Source organism: Rattus norvegicus, chromosome 9 (genome assembly GCF_021556685.1).
Source record: "Rattus norvegicus strain SHRSP/BbbUtx chromosome 9, alternate assembly SHRSP_T2T, whole genome shotgun sequence".
Classification (NCBI taxonomy): domain Eukaryota; kingdom Metazoa; phylum Chordata; class Mammalia; order Rodentia; family Muridae; genus Rattus; species Rattus norvegicus.
The window spans coordinates 76,816,068-76,843,374 of NC_141542.1; the positions used below are offsets into that span (position 1 = coordinate 76,816,068).

The 27,307-nt window shown below is 36.6% G+C and overlaps 1 protein-coding gene and 1 pseudogene across 7 annotated transcripts in view; one reads left to right on the plus strand and one right to left on the minus strand.

The window, feature by feature from the left end:
* Positions 1 to 27,307, plus strand: part of Nbeal1 (neurobeachin-like 1) — a 164,708-nt gene that overhangs the window by 73,272 nt on the left and 64,129 nt on the right. For all 7 annotated transcript variants that reach the window (XR_015629593.1, XM_087569002.1, XM_087569005.1 and 4 more), the window contains 16 exons: positions 283 to 372; positions 2,800 to 2,968; positions 3,372 to 3,505; positions 5,157 to 5,316; positions 5,425 to 5,527; positions 7,608 to 7,764; positions 8,936 to 9,094; positions 10,786 to 10,945; positions 12,264 to 12,352; positions 14,520 to 15,080; positions 15,918 to 16,093; positions 19,519 to 19,672; positions 20,130 to 20,258; positions 23,009 to 23,314; positions 23,620 to 23,769; positions 25,974 to 26,131. Coding sequence is in view for 6 of the 7 variants with exons in the window: in XM_087569002.1 (XP_087425128.1) it covers positions 283 to 372; positions 2,800 to 2,968; positions 3,372 to 3,505; positions 5,157 to 5,316; positions 5,425 to 5,527; positions 7,608 to 7,764; positions 8,936 to 9,094; positions 10,786 to 10,945; positions 12,264 to 12,352; positions 14,520 to 15,080; positions 15,918 to 16,093; positions 19,519 to 19,672; positions 20,130 to 20,258; positions 23,009 to 23,314; positions 23,620 to 23,769; positions 25,974 to 26,131 (2,855 nt within the window). In the remaining variant the exon portion in view is untranslated. The remainder of the gene's footprint in view (positions 1 to 282; positions 373 to 2,799; positions 2,969 to 3,371; positions 3,506 to 5,156; positions 5,317 to 5,424; positions 5,528 to 7,607; positions 7,765 to 8,935; positions 9,095 to 10,785; positions 10,946 to 12,263; positions 12,353 to 14,519; positions 15,081 to 15,917; positions 16,094 to 19,518; positions 19,673 to 20,129; positions 20,259 to 23,008; positions 23,315 to 23,619; positions 23,770 to 25,973; positions 26,132 to 27,307) is intronic.
* LOC134480580 (peptidyl-prolyl cis-trans isomerase NIMA-interacting 4-like) lies at positions 22,614 to 22,850 on the minus strand (annotated as a pseudogene).

Below are 27,307 nucleotides of genomic sequence, written 5' to 3' on the forward strand. Positions count from 1 at the left end.
AAAGAAGGATTAATGACGTCTAAAGCCTGATGGCTGCCTCTGGCCTCCCAGCTTTAGACCTGCTTACATGCCCCCACACAGAAACACATATACAACACAGCTAGCTAGCTAGCTAGATAGGTAGGTAGGTAGATAGAACACTAAAAAAACAAATGCCAGGCATGTTATTATTGATTTTATTTTGCACTTTAAAAATTATGGTGGAATATTCTCAATGTAATTAAAGTTATGTTTTGTTCTAATTGCAATAAGGTGCTTGTTGTATTTTTCTTTTGTTCTTAGGCTTGCAAAAATTCAATTTGCCTTGACTTGTCTAGTAACTGTTTGCATGGAAGATTAACAGGAAACAAAGTAGTGAATTGGGACATTAAGGTAAATTAATAATATACAGTGGGCATTGTACTATAATTTAAATTAAGTTTACTTAAGAAGAGCATACAGCTAGAATTTTTCAATATTAGGAGCTGGACACAGGACATTCTACAGTATGAGAGGAGGACAGAGAGGAGAGCGCGGGGTGTGCGTGTGTGTGTGTGTGTGTGTGTGTGTGTGTGTGTGTGTGTGTGTGTGTGTGTGCGTGCGCGTGCTCTTGTGCACACAGTTAGAAATCTATTGTGCGTCACCTGTTGCTTTGATTGAGCAGGAAGCTTGCCTTTTAGGCCAAGTAAGCTAGCTGCTCAATGAGCTTTCAGGATCTCCCTGTCTCTGTCTCCCAGTGCTGGAGTTATCAGGCAGTCCTGCCCAGAGTTCTCCGTGGGTAATTGGGATTTGATCTCAGACCTTCAGGTTCTCAATCTTGTGCATAATGTATCCACTAAACCAGATTTTATCTTCTAAGCATCACCAAATTGATTGTAATAATAGGTCTCTGTTAAAATTTTATGCAGTGTTGGGACATGGTTGTGGTGCCTTTAATCCCAGCACTTGGGAGGCAGAGAGAGACAGATCTCTTTGATTTGTGTTCAGCTTGGTCTTTTTGGGTAGTTCCAGGCCATCCAAGGCTGTTTAGTGAGACTCTGTCTACAAAATAAAAAAAAATCTTTAAATAGATAGATAGTTAGATATAGATAGATATATGATTAATAGATAGATATTAGATAGATAGATAGATAGATAGATAGATAGATAGATAGATAGATAAAATGTTATGCAGATTTATATTCTGAAGGATGAATAAGTATAGTAGAGTGACTGGCTGGAACTTAACTACCTTTGTAAACTATGCTGTCCATCAAGCCAGCTCAAAAAATATGTTCTTGTTTATATTCATGTATAAGTTACAGTTTAACTTTTGCTTCCTTTGTAATATTGTCTTTATAAGATGAATTCTGTGCGTTACATATAGAAATTTACTTATGTGCAGATCTGAAAATCAGTCCTTAGTACTTTTTATTATAACTATATAAATTAGGTAATTTTGCCTAATGTGGGAATCAAGACAGGAACAGAATTATTAAGAGAAAGACAGTTATGTTTTTATGTTTAAGTAAAATTAAAGCCTCCCCCTCACAAAAATGAAAAAGACAACTGAGGGGAAAAATATTTGTCATCCAAAAAGTTCAGTTCCTACCATGGAGAGAGCTCTTTACAATCAGTAATTGTTATGGTTTATTCCCAGCATACACTTTTATCTTTTTATGTAATGGGTAAAATGAATTTTGGATCATTTAAAATATACAAAACAAAGTGGCAGGTATGTAGTATGAATAGCCCTTAAAATGTCAGGTACATAGTAAGAGCACCAGTGGAAGGGGAAGCCCTGGGTCCTGCTAAGACTGAACCCCCAGTGAACTAGATTGTTGGGGGGAGGGCGGCAATGGGGGGAGGATGGGGAGGGGAACACCCATAAGGAAGGGAAGGGGGGAGGGGGATGTTTGCCCGGAAACCGGGAAAGGGAATAACACTTGAAATGTATATAAGAAATACTCAAGTTAATAAAAAAAAAAAAAAGTCAGGTACAGATACAACATTAAAAACATTGTTTTGGGAAGTTTGGCTAAATTAGTGTTTTATAACTGCAGTTGTGACAGGTAACCATGAGATGAGAGATTTGTTAATCTCTTCATCTCCTCGCCTTACCTTTCTGCTCCTCTTTCTTCCCTTTCTCTCTTCATTTCTCTCTTTTTCCTTCCCAGGCTGGCCTTGAATTTGGAATGTTTCTACCTCAGCCTTTTTTGCACTAGGATTACCAGGGTACAATAACACATCAGAGTAGGTCTGAATGTGTTAGTGATTAATGATAAGAGTAACTTTATATAACATTTCTTTTTTGTCAGCCATGAGCACTTTTTTTTTTTTTTTTTTTTGGTTCTTTTTTTTTTGGAGCTGGGGACCGAACCCAGGGCCTTGCGCTTCCTAGGCAAGCGCTCTACCACTGAGCTAAATCCCCAACCTCCATGAGCACTTTTTATATTTTAGCTTACTTCACCTATTCTATCTCTTGTTAACTAAATTAGAGGAGTGAGTCATACTTCTGGTTTCTCACCTGTGTTTTTAATGCATAATTGTACAGTTGTGTGACAATTGCCTGTTCTTGGCACTTTTGGAGTTACGTTATATGTTGCGTGTGTTTGAACTTTCTAAAAACACAAGCACAGAAAAATGACCCAAATGGTCTCTTTTGAATGTAAGTTACAGTTATCTTTGAGACTGTCTGTGTAAGGATACCTTCAGGTGAGGCTATCACATACATTACTTAAGGGTTATTAACAAATTCCATATTCATATCCACTGCAGATACTGAATTACACTATTGCTCTTACTTTGTAATATTAAAAAATTGTTAATTTCTGTTTGTAGGACATCATCAATTGCATAGGTGGATTAAATGTACTGTTTCCTTTATTGGAACAAATAAGCCATGTTAGTGAAGGACAGGCTTGTGAAGCAGTGAGTGAAAACACGGTTCCTGAATTAATAACACCTATTGAGCAAGAAGGGATGGGAGTGGCCTCTACAAAGGCATCAGGTAATAAAATTACATCAGCCCCACCTAGATTAGTCATTTACACAGTTGAGAATTAGAAAATAAAATGCCATATCACGTAATTATTTATAACTGTTAGAGCTCCCCTACTGAACTGACTTAGTAAATTTTTATAATACTTTGGTCAAAACACTGAAGATAGTAATTTTACTTTTGACTATCTTTAGTTTATACTCTTAGAGGGAAAAACTCCATCATATTGTTAAATCTTGGCACCAAGAAAATATTTACATATGGATACAATTATATAGAAACTACTTACTGCTTTTTCTGATTTCATTGTCCAAATGTGTCTTGGAAGCAAGCTAACACATGGAAGTGCTTCTCTGTGCAGCGGTATAAAATACGTGGTGTAAAGGTGATGAGCGTGATCCTGTTTTCACAGAGTCAAGGCTGGAGAAAAACCTAATTGCAACATTCATTTTGATTGTGAAACACTTCATCCAGAGACATCCCATCAACCAGGACAATCTTATTCAGTCCCATGGGGTTGCAACTCTTGGTGCTTTACTTCAGAAGGTAATCAAATCTACCATGGGGCTTTCTATAAGCCCCAGTCTATAAGGAATAATTACAGCAAATCACACCACTGACTTGATTGGAAGCCCTGTGCATATACCAGGATTTGGCTTCTCTCCTACCGACTTTTTGTTTGTTTTGTTTTAAACTTTGGTAGCTGCTGAAAGGCTCCATCATAAGATGTTTGGAAAGACAGAAGCTTTCCATGAGACTAATAAATCCAGAGTACCACCTCATCCTGGTCGAGTGTCTCCTAGTGACAGCGTTAGAAGGAACGCTCCTGACACAGAAGGCTGCTCATAGCTGTGCATACTTTCAGTACCACATTTGGGAGGAAGAGGCAGGTTGGGTTCTGTAAGATTAAGCTTGTCCTGGTCTACATAGAGAGTTGTAAGACAGTCAGAGCTACATAGACCCTGTCTTTAAAAAGAAATGAAAACATTAGTTAAGCCCTGTATAGCCATTTCAGATAACTACTAGGCAGTTTGAAAGATGAAAAAAAAAAAAGACTGAGGCTGTGCGTGGTGGTGCACAACTTTAAACCCTGCACTTGCTGGGCAGAGGCAGGGTGATCTCTGAGTTCACGGCTACCATTGTCTACAGAGTAAGTACCAGAAAAGCCAAGGATACACAGAGAAACTTTTCTCAAAAAATAGAAAACAACAACAACATTAAAACAAAACGAAAAAAGAACAGAAAGAATGAATGACTCTTACATCCTGGTCTGAAGCTCCTACCACTGGAAGATTACCATTCAATGTCAGAGAAATTAGGAAATCATTGAAGAACTTCACTTTAAAATTACTGAGATTATTTCGTGTGGCCAAGAATGACAGTCTTCTGTACAACCAAATTAAGTTCTTTTTCCTGTAGTGTACTTTTACATGGTGTACAACATAGGGTCCTTTCCACCGCCAGTTGTTAATTTAGCTTACAGACTGTCTTAGGAAGCCAGTTTATGAAGGCCAGACTTAAGACTACTGGCCAGATGAGAAAACATACAGAGTCATATTGAGAAACTGACACTTAACAGATTTCCTATCCTAAGCTGATATTTTATGATCAACCTAGGATGCCAGTATACTAAATTTGTAGCCTGCTTTCTGGTGAACTACCAGTGTAGAATTCTTTTGAAGCTCCCTCTATAAGATCACTTTATAATGTTGTTGAGAGACCTTACAAAGTTGGTGTGTAAGGCTCCAGTAAAAGTCATTTTTCTTGAGGTTAATTTACTTATCAGCAAAACAGTTGGGGGAAATGAACACAGTCTTGTCTTCCTCACAGTGTTGTGAAGGGAAAGGTGTGGTGGAAAGCCACCATACAGTTAAGGACAGTACCACTAGACTGCCTGAGCTTAAAGGAGATGCTGTTTCATTCTTTAGGTTCACAGTCTGTAAAATGGGAGTGATAATAATTTCTTAGAGCTTCTCTAAAAATTTAGAGTGATAAGGTGCTTTGAGTGTTAAAAAAAGGATGTGACATGAGGAAAATATGATCCAGTGTTAAATCAGAAACACTAATGATTTAAGTTGTTTATATTTTGAACCATATTTTATTCTACATTTTATGGATGTTCTGAGTTATTTGAAGCTATAGCTTTATACTATTATTTAAACTGACCTTTATGAAACTCTTCTCTGTTAAATTTTAGGTGCCAGGTACTCTAATGGATGTTAATGTATTGATGGCAATTCAATTACTAATTGAACAGGTATCGTTAGAAAAAAACACACTGTTGCTTCAGCAAATGTATCAGTGCTTACTCTTTGACTTCCGTATTTGGAACCGTGGAGATTTTCCTTTTCGGATTGGTAAGACCAAGCTATCGAATAAAATATTATACAGTTGTCTTTGGAATGAACAGCCATCAGTGTGACTTTATTCTAGTTATGTTATTTTATGTGAACATTTTATTTTAGGTCATATACAGTATCTTTCGACGATCATTAAAGACAGCAGGCGAGTTTTCAGGAAGAAGTATGGTGTGCAGTTTCTCCTGGATACACTTAGGATTTATTATGGGTATGACATCTTGGTTCCTTCTCAGTTTAGTTTGCTGTTTTCTGTCTGACACTTGACTGAGTGTGTATGTAGCTTGTTCCCTTGTCCAGCAGTTCTGGAACTTTAAAACTTCAGAGAAACAGGGTAGTGTAGAGGCTAAAGTGATAGTGGTAGATTCACATTTATTAGGTTTGTATGTTGGTTTTTGTTAATTGTGTAATGTTATTCAAATCTCTCAAATTGTCTGTATTTAAGCTTTTTCATCTGTCTAGAGCAGATTAAAAAGTGACTATGACCTGTGATGGTCTCGAGAATTAAATTAGTTAATATGTAAAGACACATACAACTGTCTGATTCTTATTATTATAATTTTATAGTTGTATAATGAATATTGTGGTAGTTTAATTTTTGTCATTGAAACTCTTAAAATATCCCTTAGTGTAAAAGAAGCAAACTATGCTATTCATTTGGTAGAGTACTTTCCTAATGAACAGATTCATAGACACCCTGTGTTACTGCAAGCATGTAATGCCAGCATTTAGGTGTTAGAGGCAGTAGGATCAGAAGCTCTCAGTCATTCTCAGCTCCATAGTAAGTTGTAGATCAGCCTATGAAAGGTTAGACCCTTTCTTAAACAAAAAAAAGAAAAGAAAGCAAAGATACCACAGACTGTAATAATTATATTAAAAGTGTGTGTGTGTGTGTGTATGTGTGTGTGTGTGTGTGTGTGTGTGTGTGTATTGTGTGTATTGTGTATTGTGTGCATTCATGGGGTGGAGGGAATATATGTGCACATGCTATTGGATGCCCGAGGTCAACTTCTGCTCCCCTTTTTTATTTTTATTTTTTTGAGAAAGGGTTTCTCTGCATAGTTCTGGTTGTCCTAGACTGTTCCCCTGAATGCTATGATTAAAGGTGCAGACACTGTACCCAGCTTCTGGTGTTCTTTTTCTTGGGACTGAGGACTAAACCTGGGTAGGGCCTTGTACGTGCTAGGCAAGCAGTTTATAACTTAAGCTAAATCCTTAACCTCTCTAGAATCCCTTTTTTCTTTAAGATTTATATATTTTTTTAATGTGTGTACACACACTGTCGCTTTCTTCAGACACACCAGAAGAGGGCATCGGATCCCATTTATAGATGGTTGTGAGCCACTATGTGGTTGCTGGGATTTGAACTCAGGACCTCTGGAAGAGCAGTCAGTGCCCTTAACTCCTAAGCTATCTCTCCAGCCCCTCTGGTATCCTTCTTAATTGTCCCCCATCTTGGTTTTTGAGGCAGTGGCTCTTCTTAAACCTGGAGCTCATCTATTTGGCTTGATGGATATCCAACAAATCCTAAGAACCTTCTATCATCCTTTCCCCAGCACTGGCTGCCACACTCAGCATTTTACATGGGTTCTGGGGACCTCAACTCAGAAACTTAGGCTTGCATAGCAAGCATTTATTGATGGAGTGAGTCAGTTTCCCAGGTCAATTGTGTGTGTTCTTTTTATATGGGGCTTGTGCACATGTGTATGTGGAGAAGCCAGAGAGCAACCTTAGGTTCGTTTTCCCTCAGATTCCATCTCCTTTGGTTTTTTGAGATAGACTCTTCCTGCCCTGTGGCTCACTCTTTGGCTAAGGTGTATAGTAGGAAGCCCCAGGAATCTATCTGTTTCCACCCTCCTAGTTTTAGGACTTCAACTGTGTACTACCATATCCAGCGTTTTACCTGGGTTCCTGGGAATATACTCAGGGCCTCATGCTTATAAAGCAAGTACTGTATAGACTTTATGGCAAGTTCCTAGAAAGGTTTTTGTTTTTAATTTTAAAAAATACATTTATTTCTTTGCGTTGTATATGTGTGTGTTTTGTGTGTGTGTGTGTGTGGGGGGGTGTTATGTGCCATGACGCGTGTGTGGAGTTAGGCCAGCTTGTGAGACTCGGTTATCTCATACCACCTGAGTCCCAGGATCAGAGTCAGGTAATCAGGCTTGGTAACAAGTACCTTTATCATGTCTTACTAGCTTTTATTTTTAACATTATGAATTCTCTTATATAAAATTATCAAATAATTTAAATTATTATTTCAACTTTAACACTTTTGTTTTCTCTTTCAGGCATAGTTCTATATGTAATGAGCTATCTCCAGATGATATTCGAACAATAAGGACTTCATTGTATGGGCTAATTAAGTACTTTCTTTGTAAAGGTGGAAGCCATGAAGAAATTCAAAGTATCATAGGTTATATAGCCGCTACTAATGAAGAAGAACAGGTAGTATAGCTGAGATGAATTTTACTTTTAACTGTTGAATTACTTTGTCATTTTGTAAAGTTAGATACTTAATTGTCTAATGAATAGAATTGTTTTGGATCCTGTCGAAATATTACACAGGTAAAGAAGTACATTACAGTTTCTATCTGGAAAGTAGTTGCTGTGACAAAACACCAGAGATGAACTGTCATAAAGAATAAGGGTTTCCTTTGGCTTATGACTCAAGAGTTTTCCATCCTATTGTCGTTTTCCCTTCTTGCTTCTGAGCCATGATAAGTCATGTATATACATGTATAGCATAGTAGAGCAAATCTGCTCCTTTTTGACAATCAAGAGGCAGAAAGGAGCAGGATAGGAAGGAGCCAGGGACAGGAAATAGTTCACAGAGACATGATTCCATTTATTATTTCCCCCAATCATACCTAAAGGTAAGTATTCTCTTTCCTTTGACCTTTGTATAGCCCATTATAATAATCATTTATAGCCATTACAATTTATACTCATTATTATAACCTAGTCACCATTATTATAGCCATTATAATACAATAATGACTTACTAGTCATTAGTCACTTGATGAAGTAGGTCCTTATGATCTGAATCTTTAGGATCTGATCACCCCATTAGTGCCTCCCGCTTGACCAAACAAGCCTTCAGCACATGAGCCTTTCATATCCAAACCATTACGTAGTTGTATCTGGCAGATTTTCAGTTCGTTTTCATAATTTTTTTGTGAGTATTACCTGCCGTCAACTTTAGAACTTTTAAATATATGTATACAGTAGTATTAAGGGATGCAGATGGAATTTTTTTAACCTAATGGAATTTACACAGTTAAGAGAAGTTAACAGGTAACTGTGAAACAAGAGTATGATTGAAAGAGAGATATAAATGTGTGAGGCAGTACAGGAGGATTTTACATGTTTAGGAACCAGAGTAGAACTTCTATAGAAGAGATCTCTCTTCATATGGGCAAATAATGAAGGAATGGTTTCAGAGATACTGAGTATGTATCATGGAAGGCTATGCAAAAGGAAATGGAAAATACAAAAGAGATCAGAGACAAGAAGCATGGTGTATCAGATTTAGTTTAAATAACTGATTGAGACATACACCCTTGTGCTGCCTGTATACATAAATGATTTTTTGTTTTGTGTTGTTTAACTTAAAAAGCTCTTTGGAATTTTGGATATACTCTTCAGTCTTCTACGAACCAGCCCAACTAGAGGTCAGCTTTTCTTACTGATGTTTGAACCAGGAAATGCTGACATACTTTATGCCTTGCTGTTAAATCAGAAGTACTCTGACAAACTAAGAGAAATCATTTTTAAGGTACAAAAAAAAATCATCTTTATATCTTTCATTTTCCAGTATATGAATTTGCTCACTATATATTTATTTTCATACTCCTTTTGCTTGTTATATATTTTTCACGTTTGTGAATTTTAAAGCGTATATCATAGAATTAGAATATAGTTAAGTAGTAGAGTACTGGCTTAGCATACATGCCCTGGGTTTATGTCCTTCCTCCAAATCTACCATTACATCCAAAAAGGTGGCAGCAGGGATGGGGGGCACCCAGATAAGCAAAACCATCAAAATAGCAAATAAAAATTAATATAATCAGATAAATCATCTCAGTGGACTATAACCACTTGGTCATATTGTCCTTAATATAAAACTTCTCAGTTCTTCTTTGCGATACAATAAACCTGTGTGGTACATCAGAACATTTAACAGTTAGTAATAGCAACTGTGATGTGGTGACCCCATAGGTCAAGCATTAGGCATTCTTCAAGTAGTAGCTTCCTTAGTCCTTATAGTAGTTTTATGAGATAAATGCTCTAATTATTCCTATATTATAGGTGATAAAATCGAAGCCGAGAGACTAACAGTTCTATCAAAACACACAGAATGTATTTTATTTTCTATGGAAACTAGACTCTGGGCCCTTGTGTGACAGCACACATTTGAGCTTTTTGTTATCTAAAAGTAGAAGATCCAGGCACACTTCTACAAGCATTTTCCTCTTACTTAATTCTCCTGTTTGGTATACTTTATTTCTTCCTGGCATTTGTTTTTAAATTGTTGTTAGAGTCATGTTATTAAGCATATTTTTAACAGGTTATGTTTTGACTACCTGTGCTTGAAATCCCTAAGCTTTAGAAAACAAAAATGGGATAAAAGGTCTAAGTGGTTTATCTTGTGAGGTTGCTTATATCCTATTGGTTACCAATGCGGCTGCTCTTAGAAGAAGCATCTGCCTTCACTAGGGTTCATTCATGGAGAGGGAATATTTCTTTTAAAATACTTCTTAGAGGGGCTGGGGATTTAGCTCAGTGGTAGAGCGCTTACCTAGGAAGCGCAAGGCCCTGGGTTTGGTCCCCAGCTCCGAAAAAAAAAAAAAAAGAATAAAATACTTCTTAGGGATTGTTTATGATATTCTGACATATTATCATTTTATTATATACATACATACATACATACATATACACATACATACATACATACATACATACATATATACATACATACATATATGTTAAACCTCTTGGATAACACTGCTTTTACTCCTGAAAATAATGTGGCTACAAGATCAGCCTGTCCCCCAATATGTAGATATGAATTATTATTTGGGTTGTTTCATAAATGTTTTCTGTTCTTGAAAATTGGTTACTGTTATATAAATGAGTTAAGAATGTTTTAGGCTGCATGTGATGGCACATACCTTACATGCCAGCAGTGGAAGCCTGGTCTACATCGTGAATTCCAGGCCAGTCAGAAATATACATAGAGCTCTTGTCTCAAAAAGAAATTTGATAATTATATAATAATAATAACATCTTGATACATGAACATGTTCTTCATGCCTGCTAGCTGTATGCACTACTCTTTCTTTTGCCATATTTAGAGATTTAAACATTATTCACACAAATACAAATACATTTCAGTACAATTTACTGTTAATTCTCCAAAATCTGATATTTCTCTGCATTGAAAAGACTAATACTTTTTGTGACCAGGTCATGGAACAGATGTTAAAATGCACAAATGTTTATGAACGTAGTAAACAACGTATCCGTCTTAGAGAAGTTGGCTATTCAGGAATTGGACTCCTCCTTAATGAAGTACCAGTTAACACATCTCTTATTAAAAACTTTGTTAACCAAATCATTAATACAGGTAAGACTGGGACTAATAACAATGATGTGTTTAAGAAATTGGTTTTCCTGGAATGGAGGCTATCCCAAAAGCTGTTTCCTGTCTGTGGGATGTTCTTTTAGCTGGGCTGTTGTGTCTGGACTCAGTGGGAAAGGATGCACTGAGACTTAATGTTCCAGGGTCGGGGAAGGGGGGAACCCAGAGAGGCCCTACTCCCTCAGAGGAGAAGGGAATGGGGATGGGGGGAGGATTGTAGCAAGGGATGAATGGGAGAAAGGGCACCAAGAGGACTGTGAAGTGAATACATACATACATACATACATACATACATACATACATGTAAAATAAAATAATTGAAAATCTAAAATAGAAAAAATATTTTCAATAAGAAAGAATATATTTCAAAATTAAAGACATTGGTTTTCTCTGGAAGGTGTTTTTTTTTTTTTATATCTCCTCATTTAGGTTACTTTTTGTGTAAGTATCTTTTTTTTTTCTTTTTTCTTTTTTTCGGAGCTGGGGACTGAACCCAGGGCCTTGCGCTTGCTAGGCAAGTGCTCTACCACTGAGCCAAATCCCCAACCTTAGGTTACTTTTTAAATTATTTCTTTTTTTTTTGTTCTTTTTTTTTTGGAGCTGGGGACCGAACCCAGGGCCTTGCGCTTCCTAAGCAAGCGCTCTACCACTGAGCTAAATCCCCAACCCTTAAATTATTTCTTACTTGATCTTTCAAGGTGTTTCTCAGATAATATATTTCTGTAGTTGGTTTTTTGTCTTCCCAGGACATAGCTTTAAAGTAAATGCCTGCTGAGTAAAGTAGCCAAGTTAATGACAGGCTTTCTAAATAAGAGAGTGGCATTAAATAAAACATGTATAAAAGAGCTTAAAATTTTTAAAGTACTTAAATTTTTTAAAGATAAGATAAAAGCCAATTTGAGACATATTTTCTTCTAGTTTTGTGTAATACATTTTTTATAAACTTAGCCATAAACTAGAATTTATGGCAGACACCCTGTCTAGGTGGCGGAATTAAGTTCTTTATCTTGCTTGCGTGGTTTGCTAAGTAGTTTATCAAGTCTCATTGATAATTCAAAATAGGTATATAAAAAGATAATAGCATTATATTCCTGCAGTATAGACAATATACTCAGGCAATCAAAGAGAGACAAGTTATTTAGGCTTAATTGGAGTATTAGCAACCTGAAGTTTTGGAGGGAAATTTGAATATAGCTGTAGTTCTCTTTTGGAAAGTGAATAATTATTTCACCATTTATACAATTATAGAATTCTTATTTTGGATATCCATGAAGTTTAATTTTTAACTTCTTCTTTATCATAGATCCCGTTATTAATTTCAAAGATCTGTTATCTATAGTATATATCTGTCACAGAGCACATGTGAATGTCAGAGTGACCCTCTGTAGAAAGGTTGGTAAACTTTCAAGATCTATTTTTACAATAACATCCTCCAACTATGACAGTGCCTTTCATTGAGTAGTATGTGGCAGACGTAAGCTGTTTGTTTGCTTGTTTCATAATAGTTACTATTTTACTATTTTTTAAGCAGTTTCAATTGGATATGGTGGTACATACCTGTAGTTAACAACATGTGGGAGGCCCAGGCAAAAGGATCATAAGCTGGAAGCCAGGCTATATAGTACAACTAACTTAAATTAAATATATGTAAACAATAAAGTGTTTATTTTAGAAAAGAATTAAATATGCGATTATAAGAAATCTGTATGTCAGTTTTTGTTTTGTTTGTGGAAATAATTTTCTAAACTTTGTTTATAAAAGTTCCTATGCTTTGTCTTCAGTCTACATTTAACCTTGAGAAGAGAGGGTCAGGCTGTATGCCTCATTGTGATCATGACGTTTTTCTCTCCTATGCTGGTGACCTTTTGACTATTCCACCACTAAGCCACCTCATCGTATCTGACTATATCTTCTTATTCTGTATTATTCTGTGTAGTATTACGTGGTTCCTTATTGATAGACAGTTCAGGTTCTCGTCTTTCCCCGTTTTTATTAACATCTTCTTGTGCATATCTTTACTCATGTGTGGTAACACATCTCTAGGATATAAATAGAGTTGCATCAAAGCGTTCATTTACACTTCACGTTTTGACAGATTTTTCATCTTATCCTTCAAAATAATCAGCAGATTACGTTTCCACACTGAATCGCAGTGATTTGACTAGATCATATAAATTGATTCTTTTCTGTGTGCAGTCACTCATCCCTGCTATAACACTTGTCATTGGAATTCTCATCAGAAAGCAAGCAATGATATAGTCAAATATGTAGAAATTTACTTGCTTTGTGATTAAAATATCTTAAAAATATTAACCAAATTTCTGACTGTTTCTAAAAACTGTTTTGTTTTTGGTTTTTGTTGTTTTTTTCAAGACAAGGTTTCTCTGTGTAGCCCTGGTTGTCCCGAAACTCACTTTGTAGACCAGGCTGTCCTCAAACTCACAGAGATCCACCTGCCTCTGCCTCCCCGGTGCTAGATTAATATCATTTCTCACTACTACCCAGCTAAGAACTTACTTTTTATTTCAAAGAAGGAACTTGTATAGGAAGAATTCTTACATATTGTAATGTGACCATTTATTCTTCAATGTACTTAAACTAAATAACAGCATGCATCTTACTGGAATTAATTTTTTGAATTAAAGTTGATTTATCTATTTCTTTGTTAATACAGACTTACTAAAAAATATTTTTCCAAAAGTAGTCATTAACTTGACTTGAAAAAAAAATTGGAAGTAGAAAGCATTCTCTTTAGAGTACTTGGGCTCCATACTTGTGTGCCCTGGGTATAATACTCTCCAAGTGTTATACCTGGCACGTGTCAGTTACCCAGTAATCTTGCTGAACAAATGTAATAAGCTCATGAGAACTTTTTGATTAAGATAATGATCATGTTACTATATTTTATGTGACCATGTGTCATCTTATTAATATTTTATCTCAACAAATTCACATCTAGCATGGTTTTTGAGAATGATTTTAGTTTTTGTGTTCTTTTAGCACATGTTTTAGTACATCTTTACTCTGTGCAAGAATAATATCAGATTAGGTAGAACCACAATATCAAATAGTTCCAAATACTATAATGCTAGTTAAGAACATACTCCTGAATGATAAAATGGATCAGTGGGTAAGAGTGCTTGCACAGCAGGAGGAACTGAGTTCAAATCCCCAGCACCCATGTTAAAAGCTGTGTGTTCCCGTGTATGCCTGCAACCACAACATTTTAGAAGCTAGAGACATAAGGTAACTGAGTGTCTGGCCATTACCCTAGCTCCAGATTCAGTGAGAGAGAGCTACTTGAAGGGGATGAGTTGGAGAGTGATAGATTCATACACTCAGTGTCTCTCTCTGGCCTCCATGTACATGTGTGTTCATCTGCACACATATTCACATACACCATACACAGAACAGAAGCCTAAAGTATACCTTCATATTGTTTCTCATTAAATTACTTTGTTATTAAAGTAATTAGAGACCTTGTCATTAAAAAAATTGTATGCTTTTGATGAATTTTGTACTTTTTGTTGTACTTTTTTGTTTTGTATTCTCTTTACAGATATTACAGATTTTGCAGTCCCAACCAGATGCGGCATACCAGATATCACAGCAAGTAGGTTGGCAAGACACCTTTGTTAGACTTTTCTTAAAAGCAAATTTTGAAAATATAAATTCTCTTAACAAACATGGGAAGACAATTTCAGTGAAAGAAAATAAAAATATGTCAACTGAAGATGTTAAGAGGACCTTTGAAAAACTTGATGATGAAAAAATGACATTAGCTGACATATCTTCAGACCATTGGAGTTTGGAAGATAGTCAGTCCTTGAATTCAAACACACCGTTATTTCAAGAAGATAGCTCTGAAGGAGAATTATCTTTCAGGTCAGAGAATCAAGAAGAATTCTGGCATAGTAACACTTCGCATCTGAGCTTGGATCTCAGTGGAATTGATGCAAGTGAACTGAGCGATAGTGGAAGTCAGATGCCAGACAGCTCACCTAGCACCCCATCTCCAGTTGAGTCTACTAAGTCATTTTCTGTGCAGTCTGACAAAGACAGAACCATCACAAATGAAATGGGCTTTAGTGATGACTTCTCTTTTCTTGAAAGCCAAGAGGTAAATTTGCTTATCTTTCCAAATAAAATGTTAACATGCTAGTTTTATACTTAAGTCCTTTGCATTATGTAAGCTGTTACTAATATTTTCCACTCATATTCTAAGTCTTGTGATCTAAAGTTTAGAAAGGCTGTTGTCACTTGTAAATATCTTTTTGTTTGGTTTGGTGTGGTTTTTTTTTTTATTTGTATATGTGTGGCAGTAGGGAATGAGCATACTAGCTTACACATGTTAGGTTATTTTATATTGTGTGCATGAATATTTTGCTTACATGTATGTATGTATGCCATGTATGTGTCTGGTTCCTGTGTTGGTCAAAAAAGGGCATTGGATGTCCTAGAACTCAAGTTATGGATGCTTGCGATCCATTATTTGGGTGCTGGGAATAGAACCTTTTGCAAGAGCAGTAAATGCTGTTAACCATGGAACAGTCTCTCCAGCCCAGCATCACTGACTTGAGAACAGAACCTGCATCTTACATATGTTGTGTCTCCAGTCAACAAGGACATGTTAAAAGGGGGCAGGAGGGGTAACAGTTAAGAGTACTTTCTGCTTTTCAGAAGACCTGAGTTCCATTTCCAGAACCCATACCAGGCAGCTCACAATGATGTGTAACTCTCACTTCAGGCAATCTGACAGTTCTGGCCTGTTTGGGCAGCTATTCTCATGTGCACATCCCACACGCAGACACATATATCCACACATAATTAAAAACAAAAATTTTTTTAAATGTTTAAAAGTGTCTTACATAAACACTAAGTATATGTAGATGGCTCTGTAATTTATTTTAACATTTCCTTCAGCGAATAATTTAGTATTGTTTAATGCTTTTTGTAGAGATGTGAAGAAGAACTTTTTCAGCTGCTTACAAATATTTTGAATTATGTCCTGTGTAAAGGACTAGAAAAGTCTGATGAAGACACTTGGATTGAAAGAGGACAGGTCTTTTCAGCGCTAACTAAACCAGGAATATCAAGTGAGCTGATTCGACCCTCAGATGAAGTAAAACTAACGTAAGCACTCAGTTAGTCATTTTTTTTTCCAGCCCCCTTCTTCGAATGAGTGGGAGTCTAAAATGAAATAGTGAACACTTAGTTCAGTATACAGTAGAAGAGAGGGAAAGAACGGTTTACTCTCTTTTCTTCCTAGGTTTTACCATTTTGGTAGAATGTAGAAAGAAGAACAAAGCAAACGCCAGTGTCAGGAGGTTAAATTTGAGCTCAGGTGGAAGCAGGAGTGGTGCGGATGGTCATGCAAGTTCTCTTTTTAGGATTGGAGAGCGCTCTGTACTGATTTCCATTCCAGTAGCTCCCATTCTCAACAGCAGTTCAGGAAGGCTCCTCTCACCACTGTTGGCTCTCCTGACTGGAGTGTCACTGACTAGAATGGAGATGGAATCTAAGCCAGTTGCACTTTGTGTTTCCCTCGTGGTTAAGGGTGGTGAACACTTTTTTATTAATATTTATTGATTGTATTCTTTGGAGAACTATCAGTTTATTAAGTCATTTCTTATTAAATAACTTTTGGAGGCATGGGTTTAATTTTTACAGTTTTTAATATATCTGAGATATTGATCCTGTCTGATTTCTGTTGACAAAGATTTTTTTCTTATTCCATAGACTTTCTCTTCACCATAATGATTTCTTTTTCCTTTTGCTTTTAAGAATTTAATTTCATGTTTATCCATTCATCAATTCTTGATTTCTTGGTATTATTTCTTGTGCTGTCGAAGTCTCTGTAGGAAGTTTGTACCTATAGCTTGTATTTTCCTGTATGATTTTCAAACTATCAGGTCTTCAATTAAAGTCTTTGACCCATTTTCACTTGATTTTTTAATTCAACATGAGAGGTGTAGTTTGCAACATTTTTTATTGAGTATTTTGTGTTTTATTCACTAAAGAAATATTAGTGGCTTTTAGTGTTACTGACAAAAGGTCTGACCTCTTGTTTGAAACTTTCTACATTTGTAGATGAGTTGACATTTTTCCCATACAGCTTTTAATACTGTTTCTTTGTTTTGAAGTTTTTCCTTCTTGAATATAATGTGCCATAGAGAGGTTGTTTATTGATCTTATCTAGTTGAGGCTCTAAATCCTCTCCTGTTTGGACTCTGGTGCTTTTTTTTGTTGTTGTTGTTGTTTTTAAGATTTGGGATGTTTTCTGCTAGAATTTTATTGAGTAGATTTTCTTTGCCTTACATGCTTATCTGAGCTTCTTCCCAGTGGATTCTTAGGTTTGCTTTTTTAATCATGTGTAGAGTTCTTGAACACTGTAGTTTAGTCATTTTTTCTTTATTAATATTTGAAGTATCCCATTGAGCTTATTCTCAATTCATGATTCTCCCTTTCTATTTGTTTTGGTACAAATACACACACACACAGAGGCATGTGTGCAAGTATTTGTGCACATTATGCATATGGCTTTGGAAGTTCCTCTGGAGTTGTCTACCTTATTTTTACGACAGCATCTCTTGGGCTTCTGGGGCCCTCCAGTTACGCTTGGCTATCTTGTCAATAAGCCCCAGAGATTCCAGTCTCTACCTTTCCAGCATTGACATTGTAGTCATCTTCTACCATGTTCTGTGTTTTATGTGGATGCTGGGAGTTGAAGTCAGGTCCTCATGCTTACATGGCAGACAGAGCACCTTACTTCCTGAGCTGTCTCCCCAGTCCTCCATCTGTATAGTACTTCCAATTATAATAGCAGCAACAATAATGAACAGAAACAATTAGATGAGTACACAGTGGAAATAAAGTATAAACGCAAAAAAAAAAACGTAAAAAAATAAAAAAAAAGTATAAACGCACCCATTTAAAACATAATAAAGTACAAATATTTGTCAAGGGACAAATCAAGAGAGTAAAATAATTTTTTAAGATAAAGGATGACATGTTGAAATGGATTCTTTTTGCATCCTTAAAAATTGGAGGCTCCCAGGTAATTGCATGGGTATGGGTGCTTTGAAACTCTGCACCCCTGATTTTGCTATGGTTATATTGTTGGCTGAGTTCGTACTTGTATACTAGTTTGGACTAGTATGGTCTGCATAACAAATCTGTCTTCATTATGGCAGTTTCCCTTCTTTGTGTACCAGGAAGCTCTGCTGGATAGTTTTCTTTGCAGTCCATGGCTAGGCAGATTGCATTATTCTCCTGAGTACCCAGATAGCACCTTCCAGTGTGACTAATGCTCTGACTGGATGTAGCTCCTAAGTGTGCTGAGAATGTGAATATGTGAAGCAACCACAGCCCATGGATCTGTACTGACTGATGACCTGTCTGAATGCTTTCAAGACCTTTCGAGTCTAACCTCCTAGAGGGAATTAGTTGAGGGTATCAAGTATACATACTGCTTGATGAATGGGAGGTTGATTTTTAGTGCTATCAAACTCGGGGGTTCTCAGTTGATGAGATCCACTTCCAGCCTCTGAGGATGGGAGTGACTTCTCTCTCTGATCTGACCCTCCTGCTGACTGAAAATTTAAGCGTATTGGTGTCTGGTTCTCTATAGTTTCTCACTAAGCCATCTTTCACCTTGTGGCTATAGCAGGCTATATTAAAGCTTTGTGACCTTGTCCTCAGGTCCTCATGGTGGCTCAGGATTTTCTAATTATTTCATTTTTGTTTTTTGTCCTCCCACCCCCAACCCTAAAAGGGCTTTTCTGTGTAGTGTTGACTGACTGGGAGCTCAGAGATCCTCTGGCCTCTGCCTCCCCAGTGCTGGGATTAAGGGTGTGCACCACCATTCCTGGAGGTGACTCAGTGGTAATAGGAGACTTTAAAGTTGATGTCTGCTCATTGCCTTGCAAGTCAGAGAGAGTAGCAGGGATGTTTTCTTTTCATTGCTGACTCATCCATTAGAGAGATCAGTGTCTCACCTAAGCTTGCAACTCTAATTGAAGAGCGTGAAGGCTGTGGGCTTGTCCTCACTGGCTGGCTTAGTTTTGAAAGGCAGCAGCATGGGGTTGGGGATTTAGCTCAGTGGTAGAGCACTTGCCTAGGAAGTGCAAGGCCCTGGGTTCAGTCCCCAGCTCCGAAAAAAAAGAACCAAAAAAAAAAAAAAAAAAAAAAAGAAAGAAAGGCAGCAGCATCTGCTTACCCTTCCCTTGTAGAGGTCTCAGAGCATGCAGCCATGTTCCTTGTCTTTTTCTCTACAGTTTCCAAGTAGCCTTTCTCTACATCTGTTGAGTTCTGGTTTTCTTCTTCTTTTTCCTTCTTTGGAATAGAGTCTGTTTCTTGTCTTACTCTTAACTTTTTCCTTCACACTGCATCACACGGAAGTCCTCCATCTACAGTCTTAGTAGCCACCTGCTGGTGAGAGTGTGTCTTTGGATTTGCAATGTTGCTAGTAAATAAGGGGTTTGGGATTATTCATTTTTCTTTCTAAGCTTACAATGGTATGAAAGAATGGTGTTAAAAGAACTTTATTTTACACTTAGTTTGCTACAGAAGATGTTAGAATGGGCAGTCACAGAAAACAGAGATGCAAAGAGTAGTCCTGTAACTGCTGAAAATGCCTTCCGCCTCATGTTGATCATACAGGACTTTCTGCAGTCAGAAGGATTGGTTAATTCAAACATGTGGACTGAGAAGGTTAGTAATGGCATTTTGAAATTGCATTTTAGGGTTCAATGTAGTGGCCAGAGCTTGTGATTTTATCATTTATGAGGGAAAGGTAAAAGGATTTTCACAGTTTGAGTCTAGTACGGGCTACTAGACAGTTCCAGGTCAGCCTGAGCTACAGTGCGATGATGTGCTATTGCAAACAAGCTGGAACTGAGCAGATAAATACTGTAGGTGGGTGAGAATCATTTAAGGAATTAAATCCTCACCACCTCTTTGTGAAACTTTAGAGTTTAATCGGATGCAGAAAATATACCTCAGATGAAGAGTTGGCAGCTTTGTTTGTTCTTGCATGGTTCTGGTTTCTTGGCAACTGCACAGTTAACTACTTCAGCAATGATGTTGATTGGTATTGTTGAAGAAAGATTATCATTACATTTTAAAAGTGAATGCATTTATTTATTTCTCAATTTTTCTTTTGTGTTAGCTTTTAGAAGATACCACACAGCTCCTTGACTGTCTGTCAGTATGGTATTCTGAGAATCCGGTATGGGTAAAACTCTCTCAGATTCAGATCCAGTTGCTTCTAGAATTCATTGGAAGAGGCAGTTTGCAGGTTTGATTTTTTTTTTCATGCTATATTCTATCTTCTCACACACTGTAGCTACTAATGTAGTAGCTAGATAATAAATGCCTTTTCAGGATTTCAAAATTATATTGTATTTGTTTATTTTGTGTGCCTGCATTGTGCACATGTGTGTTATGGAAGTCAGTTACCACTTTTGGGGGTCAGTTCTTTGAGTACACCACATGGATTTTGGGATCAAACTCAGGCCCTTAGGCTTTGTGGCATACACCTTTACCTGTTGAACCATCTCTCAGACTCCCTTTTCAGTATTTTTTGGTTCCAAAAGATACTAGATCACTTGAAATTTCAACTTATAAGATCAGAAAGGAGCTTAAGAAGCAGCTTTTTTCCCTCAGTCCTAGGACTCTGTGTGATTTTAATATTTTCTTTTACTGGGTTTATTTATAGATCATCTGTATTCAGTGTACTTTACTAATTGCTAAGTAGCCAGCACAGAGATTTTTGTATGTAAAGTCTAAGAATTGTATTTTTAGGAAAAATTATTTATATTAATTTTCCTGTTTTAGTAATCCAAAATTTTAAGTCTTTATGCATTTGTTCATTTATCAGACACCAATTATGTATATGCCGTTATGAACATTGTTTTGTTATGTATGTTGTTTTGCTAGATTTTAGAACTAAAGATAAAATATATTTGCAAGAATATTTATTATTTTCATTGTAAATTAAAATGTTAGAAAATTGCCCTGTCATTTTTCTATTCTCATTAGGTACTTTTAGTCATGATAAACCTGATTATCTATCTACTTCTGTTTGTGTGTGTGTGTGTGTGTGTGTGTGTGTGTGTGTCTGTGTGTGTGTGTGTGTGTGAGAGAGAGAGAGAGAAAGAGAGAGAGAGAGAGAGAGAGAGAGAGAGAGAGAGAGAGAGCGCTAGCACAGCATACCTGTGGAGGTCAGCGGCAAACTTGGGTGTTCATCCCCTTTTTGTTGTTTACTGCTTTATATAGCAGTATAGCAGTGTTTGCCGACCTGTGAGCTTCCAGGGATCATCCTGTCTCACTCTCTCATGGTGCTATAGGAATGGTGGAGTTACAGTCAACCACTAACACGTACAGCTTTTTGTGTACAGATTCAAACTCAGGTCATCATGCTTGCATGGCTAACATTTTATTTACTGTCCATCCCCCTAACCCTGTTTTCTTTTAATATTCAGTTTTATTGTTTGATATGTGGAGATTTAGGATGAGGAGGGTGAGTTCTAGTGCTCTTCCTAAGATAAGAGTATGGAGAAGTTAAACTTTTAACCTAAGGTTGGCCTATTGAAACCAACCTCTAATCTAATGGTTGTAGTCTCAGTCCTTCTCCTTCCTCAAACCCTTTCTCATTAGCTTTTTCCTCTTCAGTGTTATAGATTAAATGAATAGTAAACTGAGAGTTCTCTTTTGCTTGTGCTTGGGCTCTTAATATGTATTAATTGCCCTAGGAAGCTTAAGATTAATTAAATTTCTAGTTAAGGACCAGACTCCTTCTGTATCTTTATGTATCCAAATAGTTAGGACATCATGTAACAAACCACCAAAACAAACTATTGCATTGTTCTCTCCACGCTGCTCTTCACCTTAAGGATACAAATGGCTGTTGGGCCTATTTTCAACAACTTTATTTGTCCCCAGAGGAATCTAATGCTGCTTCCTACAGTCATTGTTGGTAGATAGCTCTCCACTGGTCTGTTGTGTTTCTGTTTATCATGTGACCGGCTACTCTTGTTTTCTGCTCTTCTGTTTCTATTTTTTATTTTTTAGTTGGGAGGTTTTGTTTGTTTTCATACAGGGTCTCTCTATTTAGTCCTGGCTGTCCTGGGGTGTTTTTAATTTTGATTTGTTTTGAGATGTAGTGCCAGATATTCTGGAACTCACTAAAGAGACCAGGGAGTCCTCAAACCTACAGAGATCTGTGTACCAGTGCCTCCCAAGGACTGGATAGCCACTCTTTCTTTCTTTCTTTCTTTCTTTCTTTCTTTCTTTCTTTCTTTCTTTCCTTCCTTCCTTCCTTCCTTCCTTCCTTCCTCCTTCCTTCCTTCCTTCCTTCCTTCCTTTCTTTCTTTCTTTCTTTCTTCCTTTCTCTTTTTTTTTGAGTTTTTTTTATATAGTGAACAACTCTGGAAGATAGAAGTCATGTTTCTTTCTAGAGCAAAGGGCAAGTTTTTGACTGACGTAATAAAGCTAATATCTTACTCTATATCATAGATTAGCTTAAAACCCACTATAAAGTACTGAGGCCTCCTAGACTTGGTCTTTCTCTCTGAACTGCCACTCTAACACATTTGTTAGCTTAGAATTAAATCAGGTTCATCATTATTTTTTTTTAGTCTTTCATGTGATTTTATTTTCTCCCTTCAACCATAATATGATATTCAAATTTTGTCTTAACCGGTGGGTTTATAAACACGGGCTTATTCATTCCACATTTTTCCATCCCATATAGCATATGTCTGATCTCTCCTGCATTGCCACCACCTTTAGGTTTGGTGTCCTGAGACTTCTGGTCAGCACTGTCACTTCCTGAGGCTGCACCTCCTTTCCCTCTTTTTCCAAAACCACTTTTCCCCTTTGGCCACATCTCTTAACTTACAAACTTATCTTATAAACTCTCAACTCATAACTATTGACAGCTCACTCATAAAACTTATACACTGTTAGCGTGAGACAGATCTTTTGCTAGTAGTAAATGTTTGCTCTAGGCTGCTGGTTTTTTTCATCTGACCTGTTTTCTTCCAGGTTTGTGCAATGGCATCAGCTAAGCTCAATGCTCTTCTTCAGACCAAAGTGATTGCAAATCAAGATGAGGCATGCTATATTTTAGGGAAACTAGAACATATTCTAAGTCGGTCAATCAAGGAGCAGACAGAAATCTACTCATTTCTGATTCCTCTTCTCCGGACTCTGGTTTCTAAAATTTATGAACTTCTTTTCATGAACCTGCACCTGCCTTCCTTGCCTTTCACTAATGGCAGCACTTCAGTTTTTGAAGATTTTCAAGAATACTGCAATTCAAATGAATGGCAAGTTTACATTGAAAAATACGTAAGTTTTTAAAATTATTTTTAATGATTTGTTTATGTGCATATATGTGTATATATGCAGGTGTGTGCTCATGCAGGCACAAAACCTAGTGTGTGAGTCCCTCGAGCTAGAGTTAGAGGAGTGCTCTGTGAGTGCCGGGACATGAGCTCTAGGCCTTGTGCTTGCTCCCAGCAAGTGCTATTTACCCGGAGCCATCTCTCCAGTCTCAGAGTTTATCTTCTCTGAGCAAGACTTTCCGGCCGACATCATTTTTATAGAGGAGTGTGTAAATTCTGTGTATTCCTTCTTTTTTTTTTTAAACTAAGATTGTACCTTACATGAAGCAGTATGAAGCACACACATTTTATGATGGTCATGAGAACATGGCACTTTACTGGAAGAATTGTTATGAAGCCTTAATGGTGAATATGCATAAAAGAGACCGAGAAGGAGGAGAAAGCAAGCTGAAATTTCAGGTAAAACTACTCAGTGTTTTCTAAATTGAGTTGTTCATGTTGGCTACAAGCATTAAATTCAATTTAGGTGAAGCCATTCCACCAGAAATTTTGAAACAAACATACTCAGAAAATATTCCATAATTGGGATGAAAACAGTTGATCAGTAACCATTTTAATAGGAAACATAGTGTGTAGTGATTATGTAAATCTTATAGATTATGGAAACTTGTTAAGATGAGAATTTATCAGTAGATACTGCTAAGAAGGTATCTTGATACATCCCTCACACAAATAAATAAATTCAACTAAAAATTTTAAATGTTTGTTAAGTTATTTTGTTTGTTTGTTTCTGTGTGTGGCTGAATGCATGCTTGTGTCTGTATATGTGCAGGAGTCCTGAGAGGTCAGAAAAGGACATCAAAGCTCTGTAACTAGAGATACAGGTAGTTGTGAACAACTGTGTTGGTGCTAGAACTGCTGAACCTGGTTCTTCTTTAGAAAAAACACTCTTAATCCCCAAGCCACCTCTCCTGCCCTGTAATTTAACCAAAAAAAAAAAAAATCAACAAACAAAAAAAATAAGTAAAGGTAGAAGATTAGGGGAAATCAATAAATCTAAAGTCTAGCTCTTCAGAAGGTTAACAAAATCAATAAACTTCTAGTCAGCTTGACAAATCAAAAAGAAGTGAAAATTTACTTATAGCACAATGTAAGAGGGAGTGCCATCATCTACCCACAGAAATCAAGGCCACTGTGAGTTGCTTAGCACATAGAAATATGACTACTCAGATCTGTCAGGTTCTTAATAGACAGCTTTTAAGATGAATTTTTAATCATCTTTTATCTATTAGTAGAGTTAATTTATATGCATCATCAAAAAGAGATAATGCAGGGCCTGAGTGATTTACTGGCAAACTCTGCCTAACTGACTTGCATACTTAGTTTTTGAAGCAGTGTTACATTTTCTGTGCCTGCAAAGATGCCCGTGAACTTAGAACATCCTGTTTCACTTTGTAAACACTTGCTATGTTGCTTTAAATAATAATAATTAAAAAAATGTTTCTCCACTCCATGCTAACATGGGCTATACTCTGGTCCCAGCAGTCTTACTGCCTTCATGGCTAGCCCCATGTAGTGACTGCAGTTAGCTGTCACAGATCCCTGTAGCCAGTAAAATCAAAACTCTAGATGCTTAACATTTATCAATCAGATTTATATCAATCAATTCTCACCCCACAAAACGTCCACATACTAAACTCAGAGCCAATTGCTATTGATAGAAACTGCCCACCTAGATAAGACAGATTGTCCTGTAATTATGCATCCCTTATAAGAGATTCATAGCTACCTGTGGCTATTTAAAGCCACACGGATCTGGATCATCTTTCTCTTCTTCCATCTTCTTTCCTTCTCCCTTCCCTCCTATCTCTCCCGCCTCTCAAAGTCTCTCAGCTCGCCCTTCTTTTCTACTGCCCAATCACAGACTCCAGCCTTGTCTTTCACCTACCCTCACGGGCTTTCAGACAGAATCTACATTTCCTCCCTTTTTGTCCAATTAAAAGGCTCAGTTAGTACCTCCTGTTGATTGATTCCAGGACATTATATCCACATGATAAGGGCAGTGATGAGTTGATACCTAGTTTTCATGGGACTTTGTGACTTCCTTACTTGTCTCAGCCACGATCTATTTTCCCACAGCAATGATTTCCTTCCTACAAGTCTGGTAACAGCAACAATTTATTGACAGCTTGTTTTTCTTGAGTTTTAGTAGATATTTTATATCTTAGTCCTTTTTTCTTTTTTTGGAAGACCATCTCGTATTTCAGAGTGGACTCAAACTTGATAAACAGCTAAGGATAACATTAAACTTCGTATCTTTCTGACTCCACCTCCTTAGTGTTGGAATTACAGGTGTATCCCACCACACTGGGGAACAAACTCAGGTTGTTAGACTCAGCAGTCGGTGCCTTTTATCAAGGTATTTTATCAGCCAGAGTGAGAGAGAGAGAGAGAGAGAGAGAGAGAGTGTGTGTGTGTGTGTGTGTGTGTGTGTTTTATTTATGAATCAAAGAAATCCTAAGTAGAACATAGCTAAAATTTTACCATCCTCATTAAAGAGAAGTATTGTAATAAAATAAAATTATATCTTTGCTCATATACCATTTTTTGTTAAATTAAAAATTTATAGATACATTACTCTCCTCTTTTTCTGTTTATTTCAGGAGTATTTTGTGGAACCATTTAATCGAAAAGCTCGGCAAGAGAACCTGAGGTACAATAATATGATAAAACAACTTACCAGTCAGCAGCTGGCGGCTTCTAGACACTGGAAGGCAATACGGCTCTATCTTACATGCGAAAGGGGGCCTTGGGCTGAAAAGTAGGTGCATGCTTTGTTCTTTATATCTGTGGCATTAAATTATAAACTTTTAAGCCAATTATCCTTTTATTCCAGTTCTTTAAAGAACACTTGGAATTCATTGTTTTTATGAGTTGGTTTGGGATGATGAGAGATTTGTATGTATGCATTATTCGTCATATGCGTAGTTTTCCTTTACCCTAACGTTGCATGTATTAGACTTTAGACCTATACTTCATAACAATATTTTTGCCTTTCTGACATCACCTTATTAAGCTAGAGTTGATGATGTTACGTACTTCAACATTTTACAACTTAATATTGTCGCTTCTTTTTTGGTGTATATATTTTATAGCCCTTGTTTTAAAAAAGTAGCAAACTTTTTGTTTATCTTTTTGACCAGCCAATCAGTGGATAAATACTTACTTGTTGGCCACTTTTGAGCTGCTGTGACAGTGCTGCTATGGATAGCTGTATGAATGCTGTTTTGAAAGCATGCTTTTAATCCTTTTGGGTATACGATATAAGTGCAAATTAGGGGTCATATTTCATGTTTAAAGAATTGTCAGTATGTTTTTCAATTTCACTACATTTAACCAATACTTGTTATTTTTCAATTTTTCAAATAACTGTCCCATTGTGTATATAAAGCATGATTGTATGATTTTGCTTTTCATCATTCTAATAGCTAACAATGTTGAGCACTGTTTTGTGTACTCATTGGCCATTTGTATGTCTTTGAAGAGAGTGGTGACTTGTGCCTTTGCCTAGTTCCCACATTGAATGGTTGACTTTTCACTGAAGTGTGTGTGTCAGAATATTTGCATTCTCACTGACTCTTCAGGCGGTTTGCAAAGATGGAAATGATTTTTCACTTTCTTGATCATGACCTTTGTTACTCAGAAGTTAGAATTTTAATAAACCTAGTTTTTTTTTCTGTGCATACTTTTTATAGTATATTTAGGGAAGCACACCCAAGTCCAAGGTCATAAAAACATTACCTTTTCTTCTAAGAGTTTTATCATCTTTATTTTGATATTTTGGTCTTTGATTCATTTGCAGTTATTTTTATTTGTAGTAAAACTTTTTAATATTATGTTATGGTTATAATATTATACATTTAACAGTGAAAGAATAAAGTAATCAAGCTAGAAGTCTGAAAACTAGTGTTCAGATCTTATTTCTCTACCATTAAAC